The 21,710-nt window shown below is 45.3% G+C and overlaps 1 protein-coding gene across 4 annotated transcripts in view; it reads left to right on the forward strand.

Moving 5' to 3' along the window:
• Window positions 1-1,465: 1,465 nt before the first annotated feature.
• CACNB4 (calcium voltage-gated channel auxiliary subunit beta 4) overlaps window positions 1,466-21,710 on the forward strand; it is a 113,814-nt gene continuing 93,569 nt past the window's right edge. For 3 of the 4 annotated variants that reach the window (XR_012623738.1, XR_012623737.1, XM_074828475.1), the window contains exons 1-2: window positions 1,472-1,503; window positions 1,658-1,741. Coding sequence is in view for 2 of the 4 variants with exons in the window: in XM_074828475.1 (XP_074684576.1) it covers window positions 1,495-1,503; window positions 1,658-1,741 (93 nt within the window). In the remaining 2 variants the exon portion in view is untranslated. Of the gene's footprint in view, window positions 1,504-1,657; window positions 1,742-21,710 lie in introns of all 4 variants that reach the window. The other variant, XM_074828473.1, reaches the window with a different exon arrangement.

Genomic DNA, 21,710 nt, shown 5'->3' on the forward strand with positions numbered 1-21,710 from the left:
TGTGAATGAACACCAAAAAGATGTGTGCAAGCAGCCTAACGTACCTGAGAACAACTCCCATTAGTTGTAATTTAGACATAAATCACTGCATTTCATCATTTATCCCCATCCCTTTCAAGTTACTGACCCCAGCGGGTTGATTCCAGGTCACTACAGGCTGCAAATCTAAATCTTACAAAGCCCTAATAAAGCCAAAGCATATACTGAATTACTGGCAATTGCTTCTTTCTTTTTCATTTTGAATTTCAACCTGAACAGTACTGTGTCTTGCTGAAGTGAGACAAGGATGTGTTAGGTTTCTGGGCAGTATCTCAACTCAGTCACACTAAGATTAATGTTTACAGAAAAGCACCCTTCCTAGTACCAATTTAATGATTAAACTGATTTTAAAAATAATCTAATTTAGACTACAGCATTCGTGACCCACATTCATCTTTAGACAAAGAAACCAGGCTGCCTAATTTCATCCAAGGAATTAAAAAAATCTGCAGTTTGTGTCTACGGCAAGAAATGTTTGCTCTGTTGTACTTTGGACCTTCACCAGAGGTGTGTGTGTGTGTCAGAGCTTTCTGGTGTAAAAGTGAGATCAGATCAAAGACGCACACGTTTCTCCTCTTACTCATTTTGGTGGGAGGTGTAATGTGCTTGTAGTTGAAGCACAGGAGTGGGAAGCAGGAAATCCAGGTCCTGCTTCCAATTCTTCCCCAGCTTTCCTCGTGAACTTCAAACAACTTGCTTAATCTCCTGATTTATCTTTTTTTCCTCCATACCTTGGAAATTCCAGCACTCTTCATGACTGGCAGTCGATGCAAATTAACGCTGATCAATACTCGGCAGCGTTGAGCAACGCTGCGGTTTACGCGTTTGGGGCTCAGTTCCAGTTTGAGGAGGTTAAGCCGGGTTCAGAGGCTGGTACTTGCCTGTAGCATCGCCCTCACCCCTCGTCTGCCACGGTCCCGGGTGGGCTGCAGAGAGCCGGGGTCACCGGTGCAGCAAACTGACCGCCTGCAGTGTGAGCGGCGGCCGTTACTGGGACTTCATGGTTGTTCCTGAAAATAAGACACCCGGTGTTGTCCCTCACGGACAATCTCCCCTCACAACCTCCCCTCACGGACAATCTCCCCTCACGAAGTTCCTCCCGCGACGGGGAGAGCGGGGCCCGGTCCCCTTTACGGGCTGGAGCAAACCGGACGCTTTCACCGCCACTCCCTTCCCGCCCTTCGGCTCTGAGGGGCTTTTCCCCGCGGGTGCCCCTCCCCGAGCCGGCGGCCGCCCTCCGGCCGCTTCCCGCCGCGCCGGGGTTCGCCCCGGCCTCCCCACGCGTGTCCCGGCCCCGCCCCGGGGGCCGCCCGGCGCCTCCCCGGACCCCCCCGCGCCCGCCCCCCGCCCGCCCTCGCCCTTCCCACCGCGCCGGGGCCGGGCGGCGGGCGAACCGGGCTGCGCCCAGCGACCCGGGGCCGCCGGGGCTGAGGGGAAGGGCCGATCCTGGCCGCCATGGCCGCGGTGGGTGCAGCGCGGGGGCGGGCGGGGCGCGGCGGGCGGGCTCGGCTCCGGCCGTGGCGGTACCGGCGGCGGTACCGGTACCGGTGGCGGCGGTACCGGCGGCGGTGGCGGTACCGGCGACGCGACCTTGATGTCTTGGCCTCCCCCGGGGCAGGTGACGAGGGGCACGGCGACGCGGCGCAGCCGGTTGAAGCGCTCCGACGGCAGCACCACGTCCACCAGCTTCATCCTGCGGCAGGTGAGGGGCGGCGGGGCTGGAGGGGGTGGTGGTGGTGTATTTGTATAATATATTTTTTTTTTAATAAACCACCGGGTGATGCTCTGGCTCCAGCTGCGGGCACCGCACAAGTTGTGGTTGGTGCCCGGCCCCTCCGCGCCCAAACCCGGGGGGAGTTGGGCACAGGTCAGAGCCGGGCTGAAAACTATAAACCCAGAGAGCTCCAGAATTAGGAGAGGGGCCTAAAAAATCCGACTGAAGTCATGGTTTGTTCTGATGAACGCATGTATTGTGTTTGCCTTCCGTCCCCAAGCTGCGATTTGTATGTTGGGCTGATTTTCTACTTATTCCCTGTAATGCTGAGGGCAAGAAATGCACTTTTCTTAAAGAATGGAAGCTGAGATTTTAGTGGTCTTCTGACTTAAGGATTTCTGGGGAAAAAAAAAAAAAAAGACTGTAAAGGTGTCAAGAGCATTGGCATCTCAGTTTGGGGCTTGGGGCTCCTCGGTGCTAATTATACAGCAGCCCTGCTTTCCCCTGGCACTGCGGGAGTAGCGTTAGCGATCTAGATGAAACCTCCTGCTAATAGTTACCCTTTCCTTTTCTGTTTCCAGTCTTACACTCTTGCCTGCCAGCTGTCCCTTGGTAACATAAAGACTAACATCCCAAGTCTCACTGAAGCATTGCTTTCTCTCCTTGAAAGATGCTTTCTCTCCTTGAAAGAGTAAATATTAATTTGCTTTAAAAGTAAAGGAGGTAGAAGATTTCTTGGGGCACAAACCTGTATCCCACCCACCCCCCCCCCCGATGCCTCAGTGACTTTAGTAGAAATTTAAGGAAGCACAAGGAAAGCGGAACTGGGCCCTTGACAAATTCAGGGACACCTGTCATGCGTGGAAGCGTATTTTGCTCAGGATGTGGAAGTTGTGATGTCGGTCTGTCAGAGAAAAAGATTGAAATAATCCTTGGAAGTTTTATTTTGCTTTGTGGTGTCTCCTTGTCACTGCTCCAGCCCGGAACAGAACCGCAGTGGTGTCGGGCTGACAGTCCCTGTTTCCAGCACCGACAGAATGAGATATGAGAGTCACAGTAAGAATTTGACGTTTAATGTGATCTCAGCCATGTAAATTAGAGTTGAAACAAGGATAAAGAAATATAATTAGCCAGCGTTAGTCTGTCGTGGTGGTTGAGGAGATGTTGCAGGCGGCTGTGGGCCCTTCTTAGAGATGTCCTGGAGAATCTTTCAGCTTGTCAGAAGTGTTGTTCCAGGAGGTGGATTTCGTGCTGGGCTCACAGGGAAACAGAGGGCTTGTGATTTAGGTAAAGGGAGGGTAATTGGTGTCACCCAGAGCGCTCGGTGTCTGAGGCAGCGACGATGCGACGTGGGATTTTGAAACCCTTGCACGTGGAAGCGCTCGCACCAGCACCCAGGGAAAGGTGCTGCTGGTGTGGTGCTGCCTGTCTCCTCAAACAGGGGCTGGGTTACACCAATGGCATCACACACCTCAGTCATGTGCAGAACATGTGGACATCTGTCCTCTGCACTTTTTCCTCTCTTGGGACGTGGTATGCTCTGCAAGGGCTGCGTGCCTCAATGTCTGTTTGTCATCTTTTTTTGGGGAAGATGGGGACACTCGCTTTTACTTCTGACACCGCCCCCCCACCCCCCCCCCCCAAGGGATTGCTTTACATTTGGTGACACATTTGAGGGGTGCTGCCAAAAAATAACAGGAAAATCGGGTGGTGGGATGTTTTTCCTTCCATCATGGTTGTGGAGCCATGAGTCCCGCTGCACAGCAGCTGAGGGATCAGGCAGCGTGTCCACAGCAGCACTGGCACTGGGGCTCTTTCTGCACCAGCATCTGTCTGTGCTGCCCTGGCAGAGGATGATGCTGTGTCAGCTGAAGATAATATAATTTCATCTCCGTCTAATGTACAGCAAAACAAATTGATCCATATCAGAACTTGCTTACTCCAAGTGAGAAGGCATCAGACAACTTGCTGTCCCTTTCTGAGGTGACTACCTTGAGACTGTTTCAACAGGTGAGTGCGGTAGCTCTCATCAGTGGGAAGATTTCATTTGAACTTTGTGAGCTGAGCAACAAAACCAACTCTGGGATCGCCTCCCCCCAGACCTTGCTGGGGGAGAGTGTGGTGGGGCTGAGCTGGAGACGTGCTGGGGCGAGGGGCTCGCTGCTCCTTCCCCTGGACTTCATGTGTCGGTCCTCGCTGTGGGGCGATTCAGCTCCGCAGAGCAATGTTTCCTTTGCACAACGGTGTTTGTGCTGCTCTTTGAGTACTAGAATGAGACAGTTTTCTCAATCTTTGTGGTTTTTCTTTGAGATCAGGGGATTTCGGCTCATCCTACACAGAGCAGTCTCAGCTGCCCCGTGTTGCTGTCCTCTCCTCCTGCTGTGAAGTTTTCCCTCATAGCAATGAGGCTTTAGAATCATAGAATCACAGAATCATTCAGGTTGGAAAAGATGCTTGGGATCATCGAGTCCAACCATCACCTACTGTACAAGTTCTCCCCTACACCACATCCCCCAACATCTCATCTAAACGACCTTTAAACACATCCAGGGCTGGTGACTCCACCCCCTCCCTGGGCAGCCTATTCCACTCTCTGACCACTCTTTCTGTAAAAAATTTTTTCCTAATGTCCAGTCTAAACCTCCTCTGTTGGAGTTTAAAGCCGTTCCCCCTTGTTCTGTCACTAGTCACCTGTGAGAAGCAGTCACCTGTTTAGAAGCATAAGTGGAAAAAAAAGTCCTAATAGCAGGGATGAACTTCAAGTTACATTGTGGTGGTTGTAGGTGTAATTCTAAAAAACCAGAAATTCTGTCAGTAAGATTTGGAATAAATATCCCAAAAGAGTTCAAATCTTTTGTAGATCTTGTATGCGCTAAGAACTGTGCACCAGCTTCCTGCCCCAGTCCAAAATATGGTTGGAAATTTTATCAGTGGTTTCCTTTTGCGTCAGGAGAGGCACAGGTCCCCCAGATTTGAACTCTTTACTTGACTTTTCATTATGTTGCATTTAATTAATTTAATTTTTGGTTTCAATCTGTTGGTTGATCTAATTTAGTAAGGGAATAATGTTTGGACGAGCTTTTGAATTTGCATTTTTGTCAACACTGCATGGTGATAAGCAAAGACAATCCATGGTGCTGAGTCCTGTGTGTGTGTCAGCAAGGGCAGAGCCCCCAGTTCCAGCATCACCAGCGTGGGAAGCTGGCACTGCCCAAAATTGCCTCTTGCTGTGGGAAACGCTGCGCTGGAAGACATGGATGGAGTGATGTACAAGCAGGAACAGGTAGGTATGTGCTGAAAATCAATGGGCTGGTATAAAAAAAACCCCAAAAGCCCTACTGAGTAAGATCACTCGTGTCCTGGAGTGACCTGGGGTGCAGGAGGTTCCCGGGTTGTTGGCTGGGCACCTCTGTCTCCAGCAGCATGGCCGAGGCTGCGAGTCAACCTGGCGCTGAAGCTGTTAAGTGCAGTATTTGAGCAAGAAGTGAGTGTACAAAATTGTTCCTCTTATGTGGCAGGTGCTGCTCAGTTATATTTAAGAACCCCCTTAAGGGACTGAAGTCAATTATAAGACAATAAGTAGGTCAGCTGAAAACATATGCTTGTAATTTTGCAAAATGCTGTCATAATAATTCATTGTTGTTTTTTTCTGGAAGATTTTATGTTTCCACCGCTTATTTTGACATGGTGACTTGTGAGTAGATGCAATTTATTTTTTTCCTTTGACTTCTGGTAGCATCAGTTTTATTGCCCGTGGTTTTTAACGGAATTCATTTCACTGCGAAAAGTTAAGTGGCCTGTGAAGCACAACAAGAGTCACCCAGAGGTGTCGAAAGAAAGCGCCACAGTGGCCGCTCGTTACTGCGGGGAGCCCTGGGTGAGTGAGCGGGGCCAGGGCTGCCGCTAGAGGTGTGTGTGCCAGGAGTCATTAAAACCTTTTATGCATATGCTAATACAATTTTGGGAGGGAAAATAACACACGGTGAATGGTTCCATCTGCGTAACAGGACTGGGGATCCCCAAGGGAAGGTCAGCATCTGAGAAAGGGGCTTCTACACTTGGAGGTGGGTTGACAGAGGTCTGAGCAGGGGTCCGGTGGTGCTGGAGGTGGAAGTTGGGCCTCCCTCCCTCCTCCTCCTCGCTCCTCAGCTCAGCTGGGTGTCTCCCCGCAGCGGTGCCCGTCAGGGGGTGTGTGAAATATGTATACATTTTGCTTTTTGTTGAGCAAACCGCAGCCCTTAGCGCAGGTGTGACTGAACATCTCCTTATTCTAGGTGTCCCTTCAGCACACCCTTCCTCATTTACAGGTGGTTTTGTGCAATTAGCTTCCATGAGGTGGTCTGTGTTGAAGAGGCGTCAAGTAGCTCTGCTTCTGAAGGTGTAACTAGAATTGCAGTTGGGTCGTGGGCTGATGATTTGGTCCCTAACGGGGCTGTGACTTGTCTGCTCATGTGCTGGATTGCCTCACTGCGTAACGTTACCATAACTTACCTGCTTGAAATGAAATACAGAGTTATCTGCTCTTTGATATCAGCAGATATAAAGTAAAATCTTCTTGAAACACTCATAGTAATAGGTGGAAATCCTTTCCAGCTCATGCCAGAGGCTTCAAGTAAAGCCACTGAGTGTACCTGTTGGGTCCAAGCACATTTAACTCTATATTAAATTATATTTAGACATGCAGTTTATTTCTGGAAGTTTTTTGCTGCTTAGGTGTAGAGGTAGTTGAAGTTAAAGTCAATTTTCTTTTAAGACATAGTTACACCCAGTGTTATAGCTCTGGCAATGCTTGTGCTTCTCCTTTTTAAATATCATTTTTCTTATGTAATATTGAGAGGAAAAGAAAACCAGCATTTTCTGCTATTAGACCAGCTCTCAAGCTGTACAACATTTTAAAAAGTTAGTGACATTCTGACCAAAAAAAAAAAAAAAGTTACCATCTTTCAAAAGAGTTTTGTTGCCTTGTTATCAGATGAGGTTTTTTGTGTGTTTGAAGATGGGATTGTGGTGTCCTTCCTGCAGGACCAAGTGGTGGACCCTAGCTGGATGTTGGCATCTGCATTCGGATATCGTCTTGATAGTGAAGCAGAAATAGTTGTAGATCAGATTTGGGAAGCTTTAAGGGTGTCTGAGTTTGCTTTGTCATTTGTAAAGTCTGAAAACCTTTCCTCTGGCACACGGGACATCAAGCTGCCCAGTTCCCACCTCAGGTGTACTTTTGCAGATGCAGAGCACACGAGGCTGCTCATCGGCTTGGCAGATATTAGCTTAAGTACATACATCAACATTTTCAAGAGCAATGCATGGCCTGAAGTACAGGTTTGAGTTTTGTTGATGTTTTTTGCTGACTGTCCTGTAAAGGAGTGATCTGAATTAGGGGAATCAACATTTGGTCTTGCTCATCAGTGACGTATGTAGTGACCGTTCAGTGACCATTTCTGAACAAACTTTTTAACGTGCATTTGATTTTTTTTCCTTCAATTCTGCTTTTTTTTTGTCTTAAAGTCATTTTCCTCAGAATGAAATGAGACCTCAGTTGATGACCTTGAGACTTTGGTCTTCGGTAATACAGGTTTTCTGGTACGCAGGAGGCAGATGACCCTGAGTCGTGTGGTCTGTTCCAACCTGGGTATGCGATGAACATTTCTCAAAATCAGATGCTGGTTAAATTGATAAAATACATATCTGCAAAGGAGCAGATTAGAATTTCAGTAATTTACCAGGATGAGCTCAATTCTACGATGAGTCATTAATTTCTAAAATATAACTTACTGTCATAGAATATGATTATCCCTTAGACACAGGACTGGATCGTTGTTTTTCTCTGTACAGCGTTTAGAAACTGTTAAAGCATTTGACAGTTGAATAAAAGATTCAGCCCTTTCTCCAGAGAACATAAGCCTTGTCTGCATGACAAAGTGACATTGTTTTAACTCACCTTTCTTCTTAAATTGATGTAGTTAGCTCATACAACAGTTGCGTCTCTCAAGTTTAAACCATGCTTAAGACCAGTTTACTTTGTAAATCTACATATTTAGGTTAAATCAATAAGGTAAAGTAAGGCATGCTTGAACTGAAGTAAATGTCCCTGGAGTGTCTTGCCAACAGCCCCAACAGTACCCCAACAGCCGTTTGACTTTCAGGCTGGTTTGCAGTTTTCTCTTGTGTACAGCACCATGGAGTAAGTTTACAAAAGGTCCCGTGAGCTTTGGGAGAAATTGGTGTTTTCCACTGCCATCATCATGGCCTGAATTTAATTTCCAAATCACAGAGGTGATTTTGGAAGATGGCCTGCTTCTGGAGGCCCGAGATGCGGTCATCCCTTGTGTCCGTTCAGGCTGTGTGCTAGGCAGGGGCTGTACCCGGGAGGAGCCCCTGGGCAGTGCCGAGCGGTGCAGCCTGATGCCGGGATGATCCAAGCCACCGCCGCGGGGTTTGCCTGTGATGCCTTGGAGAGCTTCCATGGAGTTGCCTCCTGCCAGCTGGAGAGGGACCATCCAACCAACAGGCCCAGCTAGGCTTGGAAGAGAAGGTGTGTTGTGACCCTCGGTGAGGCTTGTAATGACAACGGCAATTAGGAGAACTAAGGAAATGATGAGGACTGAAAGAACCAAACTTTGGTCCTGCTGCGCATGTTTCAGCGGTGGAGGGTGCTGTGTCTGAGCAGCTTCAGCAGCGGTGAGCCTGATGGTTAGATGACACCTCCCCATAACTTCCTACGGGATGCTGCCTGTGTGGATTAACTCGGAGTCACGGGATATGCAGCTGATGGCTTTTCCGGAGTTCTCTTCTGATATGGATTGAGAGGCTGGAGGACTTGGAGCGTGTCGCCCGTTCTTGGCTTCCCTGTTGGTAACAGCTGGTGGCACGTGGCTGTCACACCTACGTGTGCACATCTGCCTTCCCGAAAGCTGCCTTGTCCTCTCTAACGGTGTTGTTTTGATCCCAGGCGCCCCAAAATCCTGCCTTGGTTGGGTTTCTCCTTGAGGGGGAGGAGGTGGGTGGGGGACAAGCTTCAGAAGGTTGAAATAACAGTAGAAGGAAACTTAAATGGATTTTTTTTTATTATAAAACAAAGAGTTGGCTTCTCTCCTTAATTCTGCCATCACTTCATCTGACCGTGAAGAAGCCAGCAGACTTCTGCAACTTTTGTTTCTTCATCCGGAAAGCGAGTGTAACTGTGTATCTCTGTGTCACCAGGAAGCTTAATTGAATGTTTCTTAATGTACTAATTGAATCTCAAATTAGGTTCCCACTTAGTGTTCCGTTAGAAAAGGAGAAAGATTTTTTTTCTGTGTGTCTGTTTGCAAGCAAATAATGATCACGATTGCATTCTTTAAAAGAAAAATAATCCCCCCGTTGTTTTTTTGGTATTGTCCAGAGTCATCTATCAGCCTTTTAGGCAGGTTCACTGGATTATTTTCATAATAAGCTGTTGTCCTCCCGGCTCCGTGAGCGTGGCCGGTGCAGCACGTGGAAGTGGAACAGGATTCATGTCCTCAGCGTGCCAGTGCTCGTAGTGCTGCAGCCCTGCTAGTGGGAACTGGTGCACAAGAACAGCTAAAAAGATTGTCAGAAACCTGGTAGGTCACCGCTAACTAAATTAACAGGGTCCCTTATGTGTATTTGATGGAGTCATTGGCGCGGATTCATAAAAGTCTGTGCCTTTGAAATTCTCACTTTAAAAATTTTATGTCCTGTTCTTCAGCAGATGTGCTGACCGGCTTATTGTCTCCATGGTAACAAGGTTTCGTTTTTAAAATAGCCTAAAGTCACAAAAGATAAGTCAGTTATTAATAGCATAAGCAGCGTAGGTATGAATAAAAAATAGGATTTGGCTATTCCTCATCCAAAATTTCTTGTATTTGGGAGTTGTCTGTCTCTTTGTACATACTGTGGGTGTTTGCTTAAATGTATTTTTCTAGTGTGACCTATAAAATTAATTCTCTTTATTCATGCAATGTTACTGCAATGAAGTATTTACATGATTACTGTAACACTTAGAATACTAGCATAATTCCAAATGCGTAATATTTAATAGGTAACCATTAAAAAATATATCTTTACAAACATGCTGGGCATACAACAGTGTAAATGTGAGGTGCTGCTACTGTCCCCTTTCTGTGATGGGGAGACTTGAGGCAGAAGTGCTGCGTGACTTGATAAACCCTGTGTTAAATCCGGGGCTCGAGCACCCTGGGTGGCTCCATCCCCACCTCCCATCGCCCGCCACTTTCTGACAGCCTCACCAATATTTTTTTTACCAAACAGTAACAGAATGTGCAGAACTCCAGTTGTGTGATTACAGTGTAACGCCGCATGCTAGAGCCATTTTAGCAGATTTTGGGAGCTCGAGCCATGCACAGGCTCTGCCTGCGTTTGCTGTCATGCAGTTTCTATGGACACCAATGGTTTGTGTCAAATGCAATCTCGATGCGATTGTCTGTGCTGAATATGGAGGAAGCAGAGATGATTACATGGGACTCCAAACCTGTATTTGCTAAAATATGTTGAAAAGAATATGGTAGAGACAGAAATAGCTTTTCCCTAAACCCGTTAGGTCTTGGGTGACCCACAGAGTTGGAAAAAATAGCTTCTTAACTCCTTTCTGTTAGTTTCAGGGTTATACGGGAAAGCCTGCCAGGTATAATCTTCAAAATTCTGCTTTAAAAAATAATAAAGCAGAGCTCTAGCGAAATAAAATGTAGATGGGAACTTCTTCAGCCACTTGCAATGTTAAAAAGGTCTCCTGTTAAAGGCAGTTTTTGGCTAACAGTCAAACGTAGTAAAACCAATGAGAAGGTGATTTTGATAATGGATGTCAGACAACTTGACAATTGAGAAAAGACGTCAAAAACATGTTTAGAGTCTAAATAACAACGTGTTCTGTTTGCTATATTCATTTACTAATTGGCTGCTTGTAATGAGGTCTCCAGCTGTCCCTGGTGCTTTGGGGCAGTGGATGGGTGGGTAATAGATAGGACTTGTGTGCCTCCCCCTATCCCTCTAACCAAAATTGGAACCTTTCTTAAAACATGGGGAGGAAGGACGGAGATCCCTTCCTGCCCCAGTTCTCTGCCCCTGCAAGTCATCTGTGATGTGTACAAATAAAGTGTATTTTTGCCACTGACTGGCTTTGGGACCTTTCACAAATGGCAGGGCTGTTCCTGTATGGCTGTCGGGAGTTTTGGTGCCGGCATTCCCATGGGTGACTGACTTCTCGTGTGTGAGTGGTCCCACACCAATCTCTGTGGCTTCTGCTTTTTGCAAAGCAATTTGCATGTGTTTTTTTATGAGCTCTGGGCTGTAGCGTGTTAAATGCTTTAACGTCCTACAGTAAAAATACATCTTAGTAGTTACACTCCTGTCACATTCCCTCTTAATAATAAACCCTCTTTGCACTCTGTTTCCTTGACACTTTTTAAGATTAGCATCACGGTTTTTGGGAAAACCTTTTTTTGTTCTAAATAAGAGATCTAATGTCCTTAAGTAAGAGTCACTTTTGAATGCTGGATTCTGATGGTGTTGTGTGGCTTGGGTCTGGGTTCTGACATCTTTTCTTGCACAGAATAAGCAATATTATAGCTGCAATCTTTATTTGGTTTTACTTGTATTCTGTTTCTGCTATCATTTGTATTTTTATGACAGTCATTCTCCGGACTGACGGTTTCAGTGCTTAAATAGCGACTTTTTTTCCTAGCTTATATAATATATCATTTTTCCATTTATACGTACAGACAGCGGGAACTGTCCCTATGTCCCAATATTTCTTTAGGTTAGTACACTTAATGCATTTTGATATCCCTTGCAAAATTTGATATCCTGATTCAGATAATGTAGTAAAATACTACAGGTCAGAGTTTGAAACCACCTTTTGAAACGCTTGTTTCTTTGAAAGTCAAAATAATCCTTTTATTGGGATAACCTGGTAGGTTCTGCCCAGTGATATTCCATTAATTTTGCACATTTCATCTGTAGAAATATTTCTAGTGATTTATTCTCTGGGAGGAAGAAGAGGCAGTGTGGTGAGGCAGCGAGCTGCACGTGGACAGCTTCTGTAAGCAGATTCCCATCGGATCTGGAAGAAATGTGTCCTGCTGAAGGGCTCCTGCTGCGGTGATTATTTTGTGGGAGGAATTGTCTTTCAGCTGAAATTGTAGAGGTCTGCGTTTTCTGGCAAAATAGTGGAATCTCTTTGTGTAGTGCTTACCAAAATGAGTTCTTTATTATTATAAGCATTTCATGAAGAAAATGCATCTTTGGGGTTTCTGTGTGGCGTTAAGTTTTCATCCTAACAGGTGTTTCAGGGACATTCCCAGTATTGCTGCCTGGGCATTGTGTGGCCCTTTGGTTTTGTTTCTTGCGCTTTCCATGAAGAGCTGCTCTCATACCACTTGTTGGGTGGGAATACATGTGTCTTGTGAACTAAAACGAAGCTTATACCTGAATTACCGTTGGCAGGAGAGACTTGTAAAGGCACTCATGTGTACGCTGAAAGAGGAGGCCGCATTTGTGGCATGGTTTTGGGAAGCCAAGCATGTTTTGTGGTGCACTCTGCAGTAGTGGGACCCAACAGGCAGGAGTCACTTGCCTGAGCTCTGGTGTCTGGTCCCACATTGGACATCCCAGGCTCTCCTGGCCGAGGGCATCCAAGGACAGCATGCTGCGGCAGGTAGGAGGGAGGATCTGGGCGCTCGTGGGAGACCATCACCCTGCTGCAGCCCCACAGGATTTGCTGGGTGATCTGAAGCAACCTTAGAGACCTGAGTTGGAGCAGGAGAATCCCATCCACCATGTTACGGAGGAAAATCTAAGTTAAGCTACTCACTTGTCACTTCAGTAAGCCTTGATAACTACAGGGTTACATGTCTCTTTCTGAAGGGAAAGGTAGATTACTTCATGATTTTCCAACCAAATTGTATCTTTGATTTGGATTTTGCTTGCCCTAATTCCTGTGGTGAGATATATTCTTCACTTCCTACCTTATGGGTTCAGTGGCACCTTGTCCTGCACAAGACCATCTTGCTGACAACGCTCACGTCATGCATAAATGTTCTACTCCAATTTTTGTGAAGTGCTTTTGGAGCCTTTTATGACAAAGGCACTGGGTACCTTCAAGTTCATGAGTGGAAGTTTTGTATTAAGAATTAGTTGAAATAAAATTCTGCTGAAGTTGGGCTGCAAGTTCTGCTATGTGTGTTATGGCCATTTTTGTGATCATGCTTAGAAATGCAGGACATGTCTATAAATAATGCAGAAGCAAAGTGTTTATATTGAGAAATGGAGATCCCTTTCCCCTGCCTCCCACAGTTAATATGCCAGGTCAGACTCTCCTGAGCCCCTCCAGTGGCAGGTTCTCCATGGCCAGCCAGCAGCACAGCACTGGTCATAGACGCTGAGCCCCAAAAGGGATGGTTTCTTCTTAAATACAGAAGATGTGGAGGCCTGAAAGGAAACCTAATCCAAACTCAATTCTTACTATAGACTGGTTGGCCTGATCTGCTGTGCCTGGAGGGGCGGTTGTTCCTTGGGTGATCTCTTCTTAGCAGTTGAAACTGATATTCCCATTAGGAGATATTTTATAGGCTGGTGGGTTTTTTTCCCTCTCTTTTATTCATCTTAGAGTGATAAAAATGACCTCGGCACCAGACATTTCTTAGGGCTTAATGGCCAGTTGTGGTTAATGTCCTGAGATATATTAAACATCCAGCCAGTCATTAATCTTCAAAGTGCCTGGTAGCAATTATGGCTTAAATATTCTTCTCCTGCTTTGGCTTTGATCATCTTCGGCCATTAGGAGCATCTCCACCTCCCTCTCCCCCTTCCCCACATGTTGGGATCATGGGGAGAAAACCTCCTCCCGTGGGGCGATAACGCGAGCTGCTCCGACGCGCTGGCTGTGGGTAGACGAGATGTGTGACTGGGGGTGTCAGATGGCAGAGCTGGTGCTGGTAGTGCTGGGTGGCAGCAGTAATGAAGCTTATCTTCACGTTTCTGTGGACTGTGATAGGAGGAGAGGGAATCCAGGACTGCCAAACGTAACCTACCTCCTTAGAGAAAAAGGTCAGGTCGGAGACAGAGAGAAATGAAGAATGAGATGGGGTTAAAAAGGCATTGGGAAGGTGAAAGGAGACGGGAGAGCCAGGACATCGTTAGAGCATGGGTTGAGTGGTGGGTGGGAAGGATATTTGTGAAATGAAGGGAGGGTTGAGCAGGTTTGGAAATGAGGTGCTGGAGGTACAGGTAAATGGGCATCGCCTTGTGCCAGAACAGACCTTTGCATGGTGCTTTCCTTCCTGCCACATTCACCCTTTTTTAACTAATTTCCCTCTTCTGCCGTTGTTTCGCCTCCCATCGCTGAGTTGTTTTCACTCGCAAGGCTCCTGTGCTGCCTCCTGCAGCTCATGGCCCTGTTTCTCTTCTCTGCCCTCTTCCAACTCTGCTGTTGGCATTCTCATCCTCTTCCAAAAACTCCCCCTGACCTCTGGCCTTGGCTTGTCTGTCTCCTTTCTCACCCTGTGTGCCTCTCGTTCCTCCACGCTAAATTTCAGCAGCTGCCTCATTACCCAGTTTTGTATAAGACTAAAAGAGTAGGAAGAGGGGAAATCACAAATTTTTACTTACGTAACTATTTAAATTTGACTAAGGACAGTATGTGGGATTTTTTTTTTTGTTTGCTTTTTTCCTGGGAATGTTGTTGTTCTCTTTATCTCGTGTTCTGCATGTCACATCTTGTATTTCTCTCTTAAAACTGCCAGTGGACTCAGCGTGTTGTGACACTCGCTCCCTGGCTAATGAGAGCTGCCCAGTATACAGGATGGCAGCCATCAAATTAGCCAAGTGATGTGAAAAGATAAAGAGTTTAAAAAAAGAAAAAAAAAAACAACCAAAACTAAAACCTCAACAAAAAACAGGGGCAGAGGAAAAAGGCGAGAGGAAATAGAAAAGGGGCAAAAAAGGAGAAACTAAGAGAGAAGCAGCAGAACACGTCTCTAGCTGGTTTGCAGAACAAAGAGTATATGAACTAAAAATATTAGTAGGGGCTTGCCAGGACGGGTGACTCTTGTATAACTGTTGTCTTTTGTGACTTCATTCACCCTTGTTCATAGGTATTTTGAAAGAAAGATTTTCTTTTTTTCCTTTAGGGAGCAGTTAGATGTGTCCTAGCCACTCTACCTGGTACTATAGCAGGTTCCTTTGTTTTCTTCACCTCTTTTCTTTCTTTTTTGGTCCCTCTTCTTTATCTTTCTCCCTGTAGAGTTAGGGAGAGGATTGGTAGAAATACTGGCAACAAGGAGACAGCAGGAAGGCCGGAGTCATCTGCTGCCTCTGCCACGTGATGGCCTTCTTAAGAGCACTCTTAATGTCAAACTTCTGCCACTCTCTTTTTTTCCCCCAAGGTATTTTTCCAGGCCTGGGAGGTAGTTTGGAAGGCTCCTGCAAGGCACTGAGATTTCTCCTGGCAGTCTTGGCTTCAGCACAAGCGGTCCTGTTTTCTCAGCAGTAATGGCAAGTTTACTCAGGGACCAAATCTTCACAAAGCAAAGTTTACTTGGCCCAAAAGCCTTACCAAACCCAACCCTCTCCAAACAATACGTGCCTTTATTGCATGCCTGCCTTCTCAGGTGCTCATCCAGATTCCCCATGGGGCTCTCTTGGGGTGATGAAAATTCCTCAAGCTCCTTTGGGGTCTGTCCCTCTTGGCCGTGGTTCCATGTTGGCTCACTGTGCCTGGTGTTAGTTTGAGCAGAAGTCTCCTTTCTTCTCAGATGAAGCTAGTGATTTGGTTTTGCTTCAGGCTCTTTGCCTTGTCACTCGTCTCTTGTTCAAGGTAAAATTAACAGAAGTAATTTTCTCTGGGAGTGACACCCCAGAGGATTAGGTGCTGCTGCTGTTCCAGCATTGAGGATTTGCATGAATTATTCCATATGGACTTCAACTCTTGAAGGGAGGTCACCACTCAGCTGAGAATCAGATCCTTATTTACCACAGAAAGAGACATTATGAAACAAAATGAAGATGGAATAACTTTTACAAAATTATTGCAGTAATTCCAGAGTCCTGGCCTGTTCCAGCCATGTACTGCCCTGGTGCAGTCCTGGTATGAAGGATCCAAGGGTGAGCTGCATGACTTGCATAGGCTGTGTAGCAGAATGGTAAGATGCAGGAGGAGATGAAAGACAGAAGGACAACTGTTGCTCTTTGTATTACCCTTTTTGCATTTTCTTTTTCTTTTTTTTTAAGCAAAAGCATGAATTATCAATCTTAATGTTGAGCCCCTAAACACCAACCTCAAGGAGAGGAGACTGAATAGAAGAGGCTGCTTTATTCTTAGCCATATTCAGTAGTCAGGAGGTAGACAGCATTTGCTGTTAAACAGACGATTTTCAGAGCCCAAAAGTACATCAAAAAAAAAAAAAAAAAAAAAAAAGAAAAAAAATGATGTAAGCATTGCCGAGCAGAGCACACCCATCTGTTTGACTGAATATCCAGGCCCTCCTTTGTATGATTTTTATAATGAACGTGCTTCTCATGGTAAATGCCAAAATAACTATTATGTAGGCTGATTTTGTCTTCCGAAAAATGGTATAAAGAGTAGCATGCACACGGTGTGTCCCTGCTAGGCAGTGTTCCTCCTTCATCCTCGTCTGTCTCTCTTTCCGTTCATTTCTGAAGCACTGTCCTCTTGTCAGATGTGGTGGCACAAATGTATTACTGATGTCCCCAGCGTATGGCTTGGCGCAAGCTTCCTATTTCTTATTAGTGCCTATCTATTGCCCAGCTTCTTGTTGAACAACGAGAACACGGTTAATTTTCTCTTCTCCCCATCTTTGCTTAGAGGAGAGACTGGTGGACTCATCAAAGGCTGTGCTGCTCTTACGGCCAGGCAACGGCTGTGCATTTTGCACTCTGTTCAGTCAACTGGGTAAATGCTCGTAACGGAGCTTTTATTCTGCCTATCAGATTCACGTGGGTTTTATTCCTGTCTGAAGCAAAGGTGTTTTATTTATGCATTTAATGCACTTAAGGATTTATCTGCTTTAGACCATTAACAAGTAATTGAGCAGCTTACATCCCTCCATGACAAATCTCCTGATATTTTAAATGTCTGCGTAATCTTGTGCTTTGGGTCCTCTCTGAAATTAGTGCTGGGGATTTAGAAAGACTTCTGTATGCTGCTGTTAACTGTGGTCATTGAATGGGAAATAACTGAAAAGTCATCACCCAGCCAACCTCTCACCAGAAAATGGTACCTTTTCCAGTTCTCTGCACCGCATGTATGTGTCAAACTTGCAGTTCTTTCACCTGTAAATACTTCACCTTCCTTTTAGCAGATGACTCTGCTTTCTGTGCTCGTTAAATGAGAGGTTACCACTTACATGCAGGAAAAACAGAAGTGTGATGAATTACAAGCCGGTGTAATTTATGCAGAAGCAGTGTGGGGGAAATTGCAGCCCACTCTTGTTCCACATAAATTATGCATGTACCTCCTTGAAAATAGCTGCAGAGGGTGTTCAGATTTTTTTGGCTAATGAATCATGCCCTAAATTTCTACAGTACATACATTGACTCAAATGTCTCCCTTTTGCCCCACCTTTATTTTTAGATCATCTGTAAACTTTTGCTGAACGTGCAGTTCCGGATGTTTCTTTATTTTCTTACAACAGACCTGTTCTTTGAAGACCCTGTTTTGAAAAGGGGCTCCTAAATTTACTACTTCTCCCAGAGCCCTCCCACGTGAGAGTTTACATCTTATGCTTTGGAGATCTCTGAAGAGATCTCTTGGCTGTTGTAGTAAGGATATATGTGAATAAATATGTACTTATGAAGACGCAGCCTGCTCCTGTGTGCTGACTTCTGCCTGCAAACCTTGGCTACAGACGTCTTTGGCGCTGTAGCCTTCAAGCCTAGGGCATGGGCAACATGAAACCTTTGAACCTGAGTGCAAACAATTCGCGAAGAAAGCAAAATATGATGCTGTCCACCATATAATATTTGCTTGGCATGATATATAAATGTAATATTTATTGGGCCATAAGCTAGTGAAGCTTGGGGGTGGTTAGAGGAAGGCTGTGTGAAGCCCTAGCCACTCAGCCACGAGTAATAACCGGGGAGCAGCAGGGCTGTGGTCTCAACTTCTTCATCTCAGGAGCAGTTGCAAAGCTGGAGCTCCCTCTGCGAGACAGCAGTGATGAGAGCACCAGCCAGCAAGAAGAGATTTTGGAAGGGCTTCGAGAAGAAAAGTGCTTTGAGGAGGATTTGGAAAGTGAAGAATGGTTGTTTGGAACATGAGAAGATGGAACAGCTTTGGACCTAAAATGAGCTTGCTATAAGGATACAGAATGTTATGGAAAGAACAAGTCAAAGAAAAGTGTGATTTTCATTATAATAAAGGTGTGGGCGGACCAGCGTAGGCAAGCCTGGGAGAGGGGGTGGCACAAGGCTTCGGCTGGAGCGGAGGAGTGGAGATGTAAGGGAGCAAAGGCTTTAGTGGTGAGGAAGGTGGGCGCAGTCATGGAAGACCATTTTGATTTTGTCATGGATGCGGAAAAGGGAATTTCAAGATGCTAAAGAGAGATACTCCGTTTATTGTCATATGCTAGTACCCTGCCTAAGCTATATACAGTTGATCTCATGTGTGCTTTCTTGAGGATTTTTATGTGGGTTTTTTCCCATTTTATGTTACCTTTTAAGCACAATTGGTTTATGTTATTTTTTTAAGCGCAATTATTTATCTTCCTTTGATGTATCCAAGCAAAGAGTGATCACGTATTTGGGGCCAAATCTCTCTTGCTTCTGTCCCAATCTTGCTGAAATCAGTGAAGGTCTTCCATGTGCAAAACAAGCAGGATTGCATGAGCTAATAACACAACCAGATTTTTTCCCCTTGTCTGCCATTGTCAGTAAATGGAAGTTTGCTGCCCCTGCACGTCTACCTTTTGATAAATGAAGAAAAACCATTTGTAGGAATGGCACCAAAACCAATTTGGTTCCCGACAGACAAATGAAATATGATTGGCCTGGGGGAATGATGTATGGCATCAGTTGGCTGTTCATATTTCAGAAGTGATGTGGTTAGAAAAAGTAGTTTTCATATAGCCTAGTCTTCTAGGTAGCACCAGGCTGATAAACTCTTCCTCTGATGATCTGTATGATAAAAACAGTGCTAGGTCTTGCAGCTTGACTGTTAAGGGCTCCATATACCATTTTACCACGTACTGACAATAATTATCTTCTGGAGTTGTTCAGTGCTGTCTTTCAGGCAGGGAACTCCTTGCCCCAGCATGCTGCAGATGCAAAAAGAACCCCGAAATAGATCAAATCAAAACAGGAGTGGACAAACCAGCAGGAGAGAAATCTTTTCACAAGCTGTCAAGTACTTGGCTGTAATTCCTGCCTCTGGGATGGAGCCAAATCCCGGGCGCTCAAGAGCACACGGCGATGCGCTCGCCCACTTCCTACGCTCTCCCTGGAAGGGCACTGCTGGTCACCAGTACAGGCAGGGGACTGGGAGGGGCAGATCTTTGATCTGGCCTCAGGTGGCTTTTCTCCCCTGTGTAAGAAAGACACTTCTTGATACACTAACTGAACTATATTTCATATCTCTCTTCTCAGGGCACCTATTCAAAGATTTTATTATTTCTGTAGTTAATTTCTGGATTCCTTCTAACACCCTTCTCCCAGTGAGGGTAATAGAAGATGGCATATCCAGGAATGACCCCAGCAATGCCCTAAGCAAGGTCATGCCATGTCTCCCCTGTGGCTACTTGATGCTCCTTTTTTTTTTTTTTTTTTTTTTCCTTGCTGTTTTGATTATGTTCAGGCCCCCAGGGGCTGCATTTCCCAGTGCTGTGGAGCTGCTTATTCAGCCTTTTACTCCCCAGATCACCCCACTCAGTGTTGCTGTGTTTTAGAGTTTGTCTCCCATCTTACATAGGCAACTACTACTTCTTGAAGGCCTGTAGACCTTTTGCCTGCTCATGCAAAAACATACTTGGAAGCTGCATTCCCCCTGTGCTTGATACTCATGTTAAGCAATTTCAAGGAAGTTTACACCTGAAGGAACATTATAACATTTTTGTCACAACCTGCCTTTAGCATGAAGAGGAGATGTGTGGCCATCATTAATGAAGAGGGTGCTAAAAAAAGCAGAGATATGGGGAGGTCTGTTCTGACTCGAGGTGTGTGTGCTCGGTGAAGGGTGAGGCAAAGGCTTGGAGTGTGCGGAGCAGAGGGCTCCCTGGGTTGGGAAGAGGTGAACGTGCTCTGGACTTGCACCGTCCCGTGGCTGCAACATCTCTCCTTATAAGCCTTTCAGTAATCTTAACAGCGACGTTACTGAGATCTATTGATTTAACTGTTTTCTCATATCTTTAATATTAGACTCTATTGATTTTTGAATGGAGCAGCCCTTTTACCAGAATGTCAGGCAGATCTCAATCAAGTATCAGTATATCTGAAAGAAAATGTTATCAACTTGTTTCTACATGTTGTTTGATGAAAACTATTCAAAGTCTATTTTATTTTCAGTGAAATGATGATTTACATTACTGTGGTAATTCTCTTCAATTCTTCAGTCATAGTGTTGCACCTCAGGATTCCCTTAGTGTGTTCTGGAAATTATCCCTGTTTATACGTTTACGCAATGCTAGTCCTTAGAAAGTTCCTCAGTATTTAAAGACTTATTTTAAAAGAGAAAAAAAGGCAACTTTTAACAATTTAGAGAACGCTTTAGCCAATTTTACTAATCTGTTTGGGTGAAAATTGTATTTTCCAGCTACCTAAAAAGCAATAGGTGTTGTTTCACTCCTTTCCTAGTTATTCAAAGAGAAAAAAAGGATTTATTACTGTGTGATATGAATACATCATATCACTTATCTCTAGATACAAGACAGCTTTTATTAAATAGTCATATCTCTTCTGCCTCAGGGCTCTGTTGCACCATGTCTCCACTGCCACTTTTACTACAGCTACACGTTAAGTTGTTTTTACAATGTGTTTAAATTTCTGTTCTCAAGATATGTTTAAATTGCTCTTAAACCTAAGTTGGCTAGCTAGTACCTTTGCCCTTCCGTACAGCCTGCAGTTCTGTGGGGGTTCCCTCTACTTCTGGCCATTGGTTTCACGATTTCTCCTCTGCTTTGCTTCCAGTTGCTGCTCCTGCTGCCCGTCCTCCCCAGGCCAGGCTGGCTCTCCAGCCTCAGATGTGGTTTGGACAGTTTTGGGCTTAAGTGTTCCCCACTCCTCGCTGTTCATGTGGTTTTGTTCATGTCTTATTCTCGCTTGATCCCGGGGCTGGAGGGAAGCTGCTGGGGTGCAGTGAGCATCTGGTCCTGGCTGGGGCCGTGCTGGGTTTGCACAGCAAGCAGAAGGAGGGCATGGCCACTCCTGGGACGCCAGCCATTGCCCTTTCGCTTCCCCATCCAGCGTAGTCTTTGTCAAATATATAAGTAGTTAAGCTCAGGCCCTGGAAGTATGCTAATCTAACTGCTAATGAGCAGTGAGAATGCATTGTATTAATTTACAGCATGAATTCTGTGGTTTTTTTGAAGTTTGGCTAAATATGGCTTTTAGAGATGGATAATGTTGCTGTACGCAGCAGTTTCAAGGCATAATATTTTTCTCATTCAGTTCTATTATGAGAATACTTACTTGCTACAATATATTTTAATACAATCATGAACCAAAATGCACTGTACAGATGGTTACCGACTCTCCGGTATCCTCTTTCAGGACTGTGCCCATTAATTAGTTCTGCTGTGTTCACCTACGTGTTACTGTTTTGTAGGAGGAAATATCCTTTGTACTTAAAAAGCAACTTTTGTTTTGTGCCTAAAAAGCAACTTTTGAAGGTTGAATGAACTTGCGTTATTCCTATGGAAATAAGATGCTGTGCAAAGAAAAAAAAAAAACCACCAAAATTTCAAAACATTATTGGAAATTTGTGACCATCTGG

Source organism: Strix aluco, chromosome 6, assembly GCF_031877795.1.
Source record: "Strix aluco isolate bStrAlu1 chromosome 6, bStrAlu1.hap1, whole genome shotgun sequence".
NCBI lineage: Eukaryota > Metazoa > Chordata > Aves > Strigiformes > Strigidae > Strix > Strix aluco.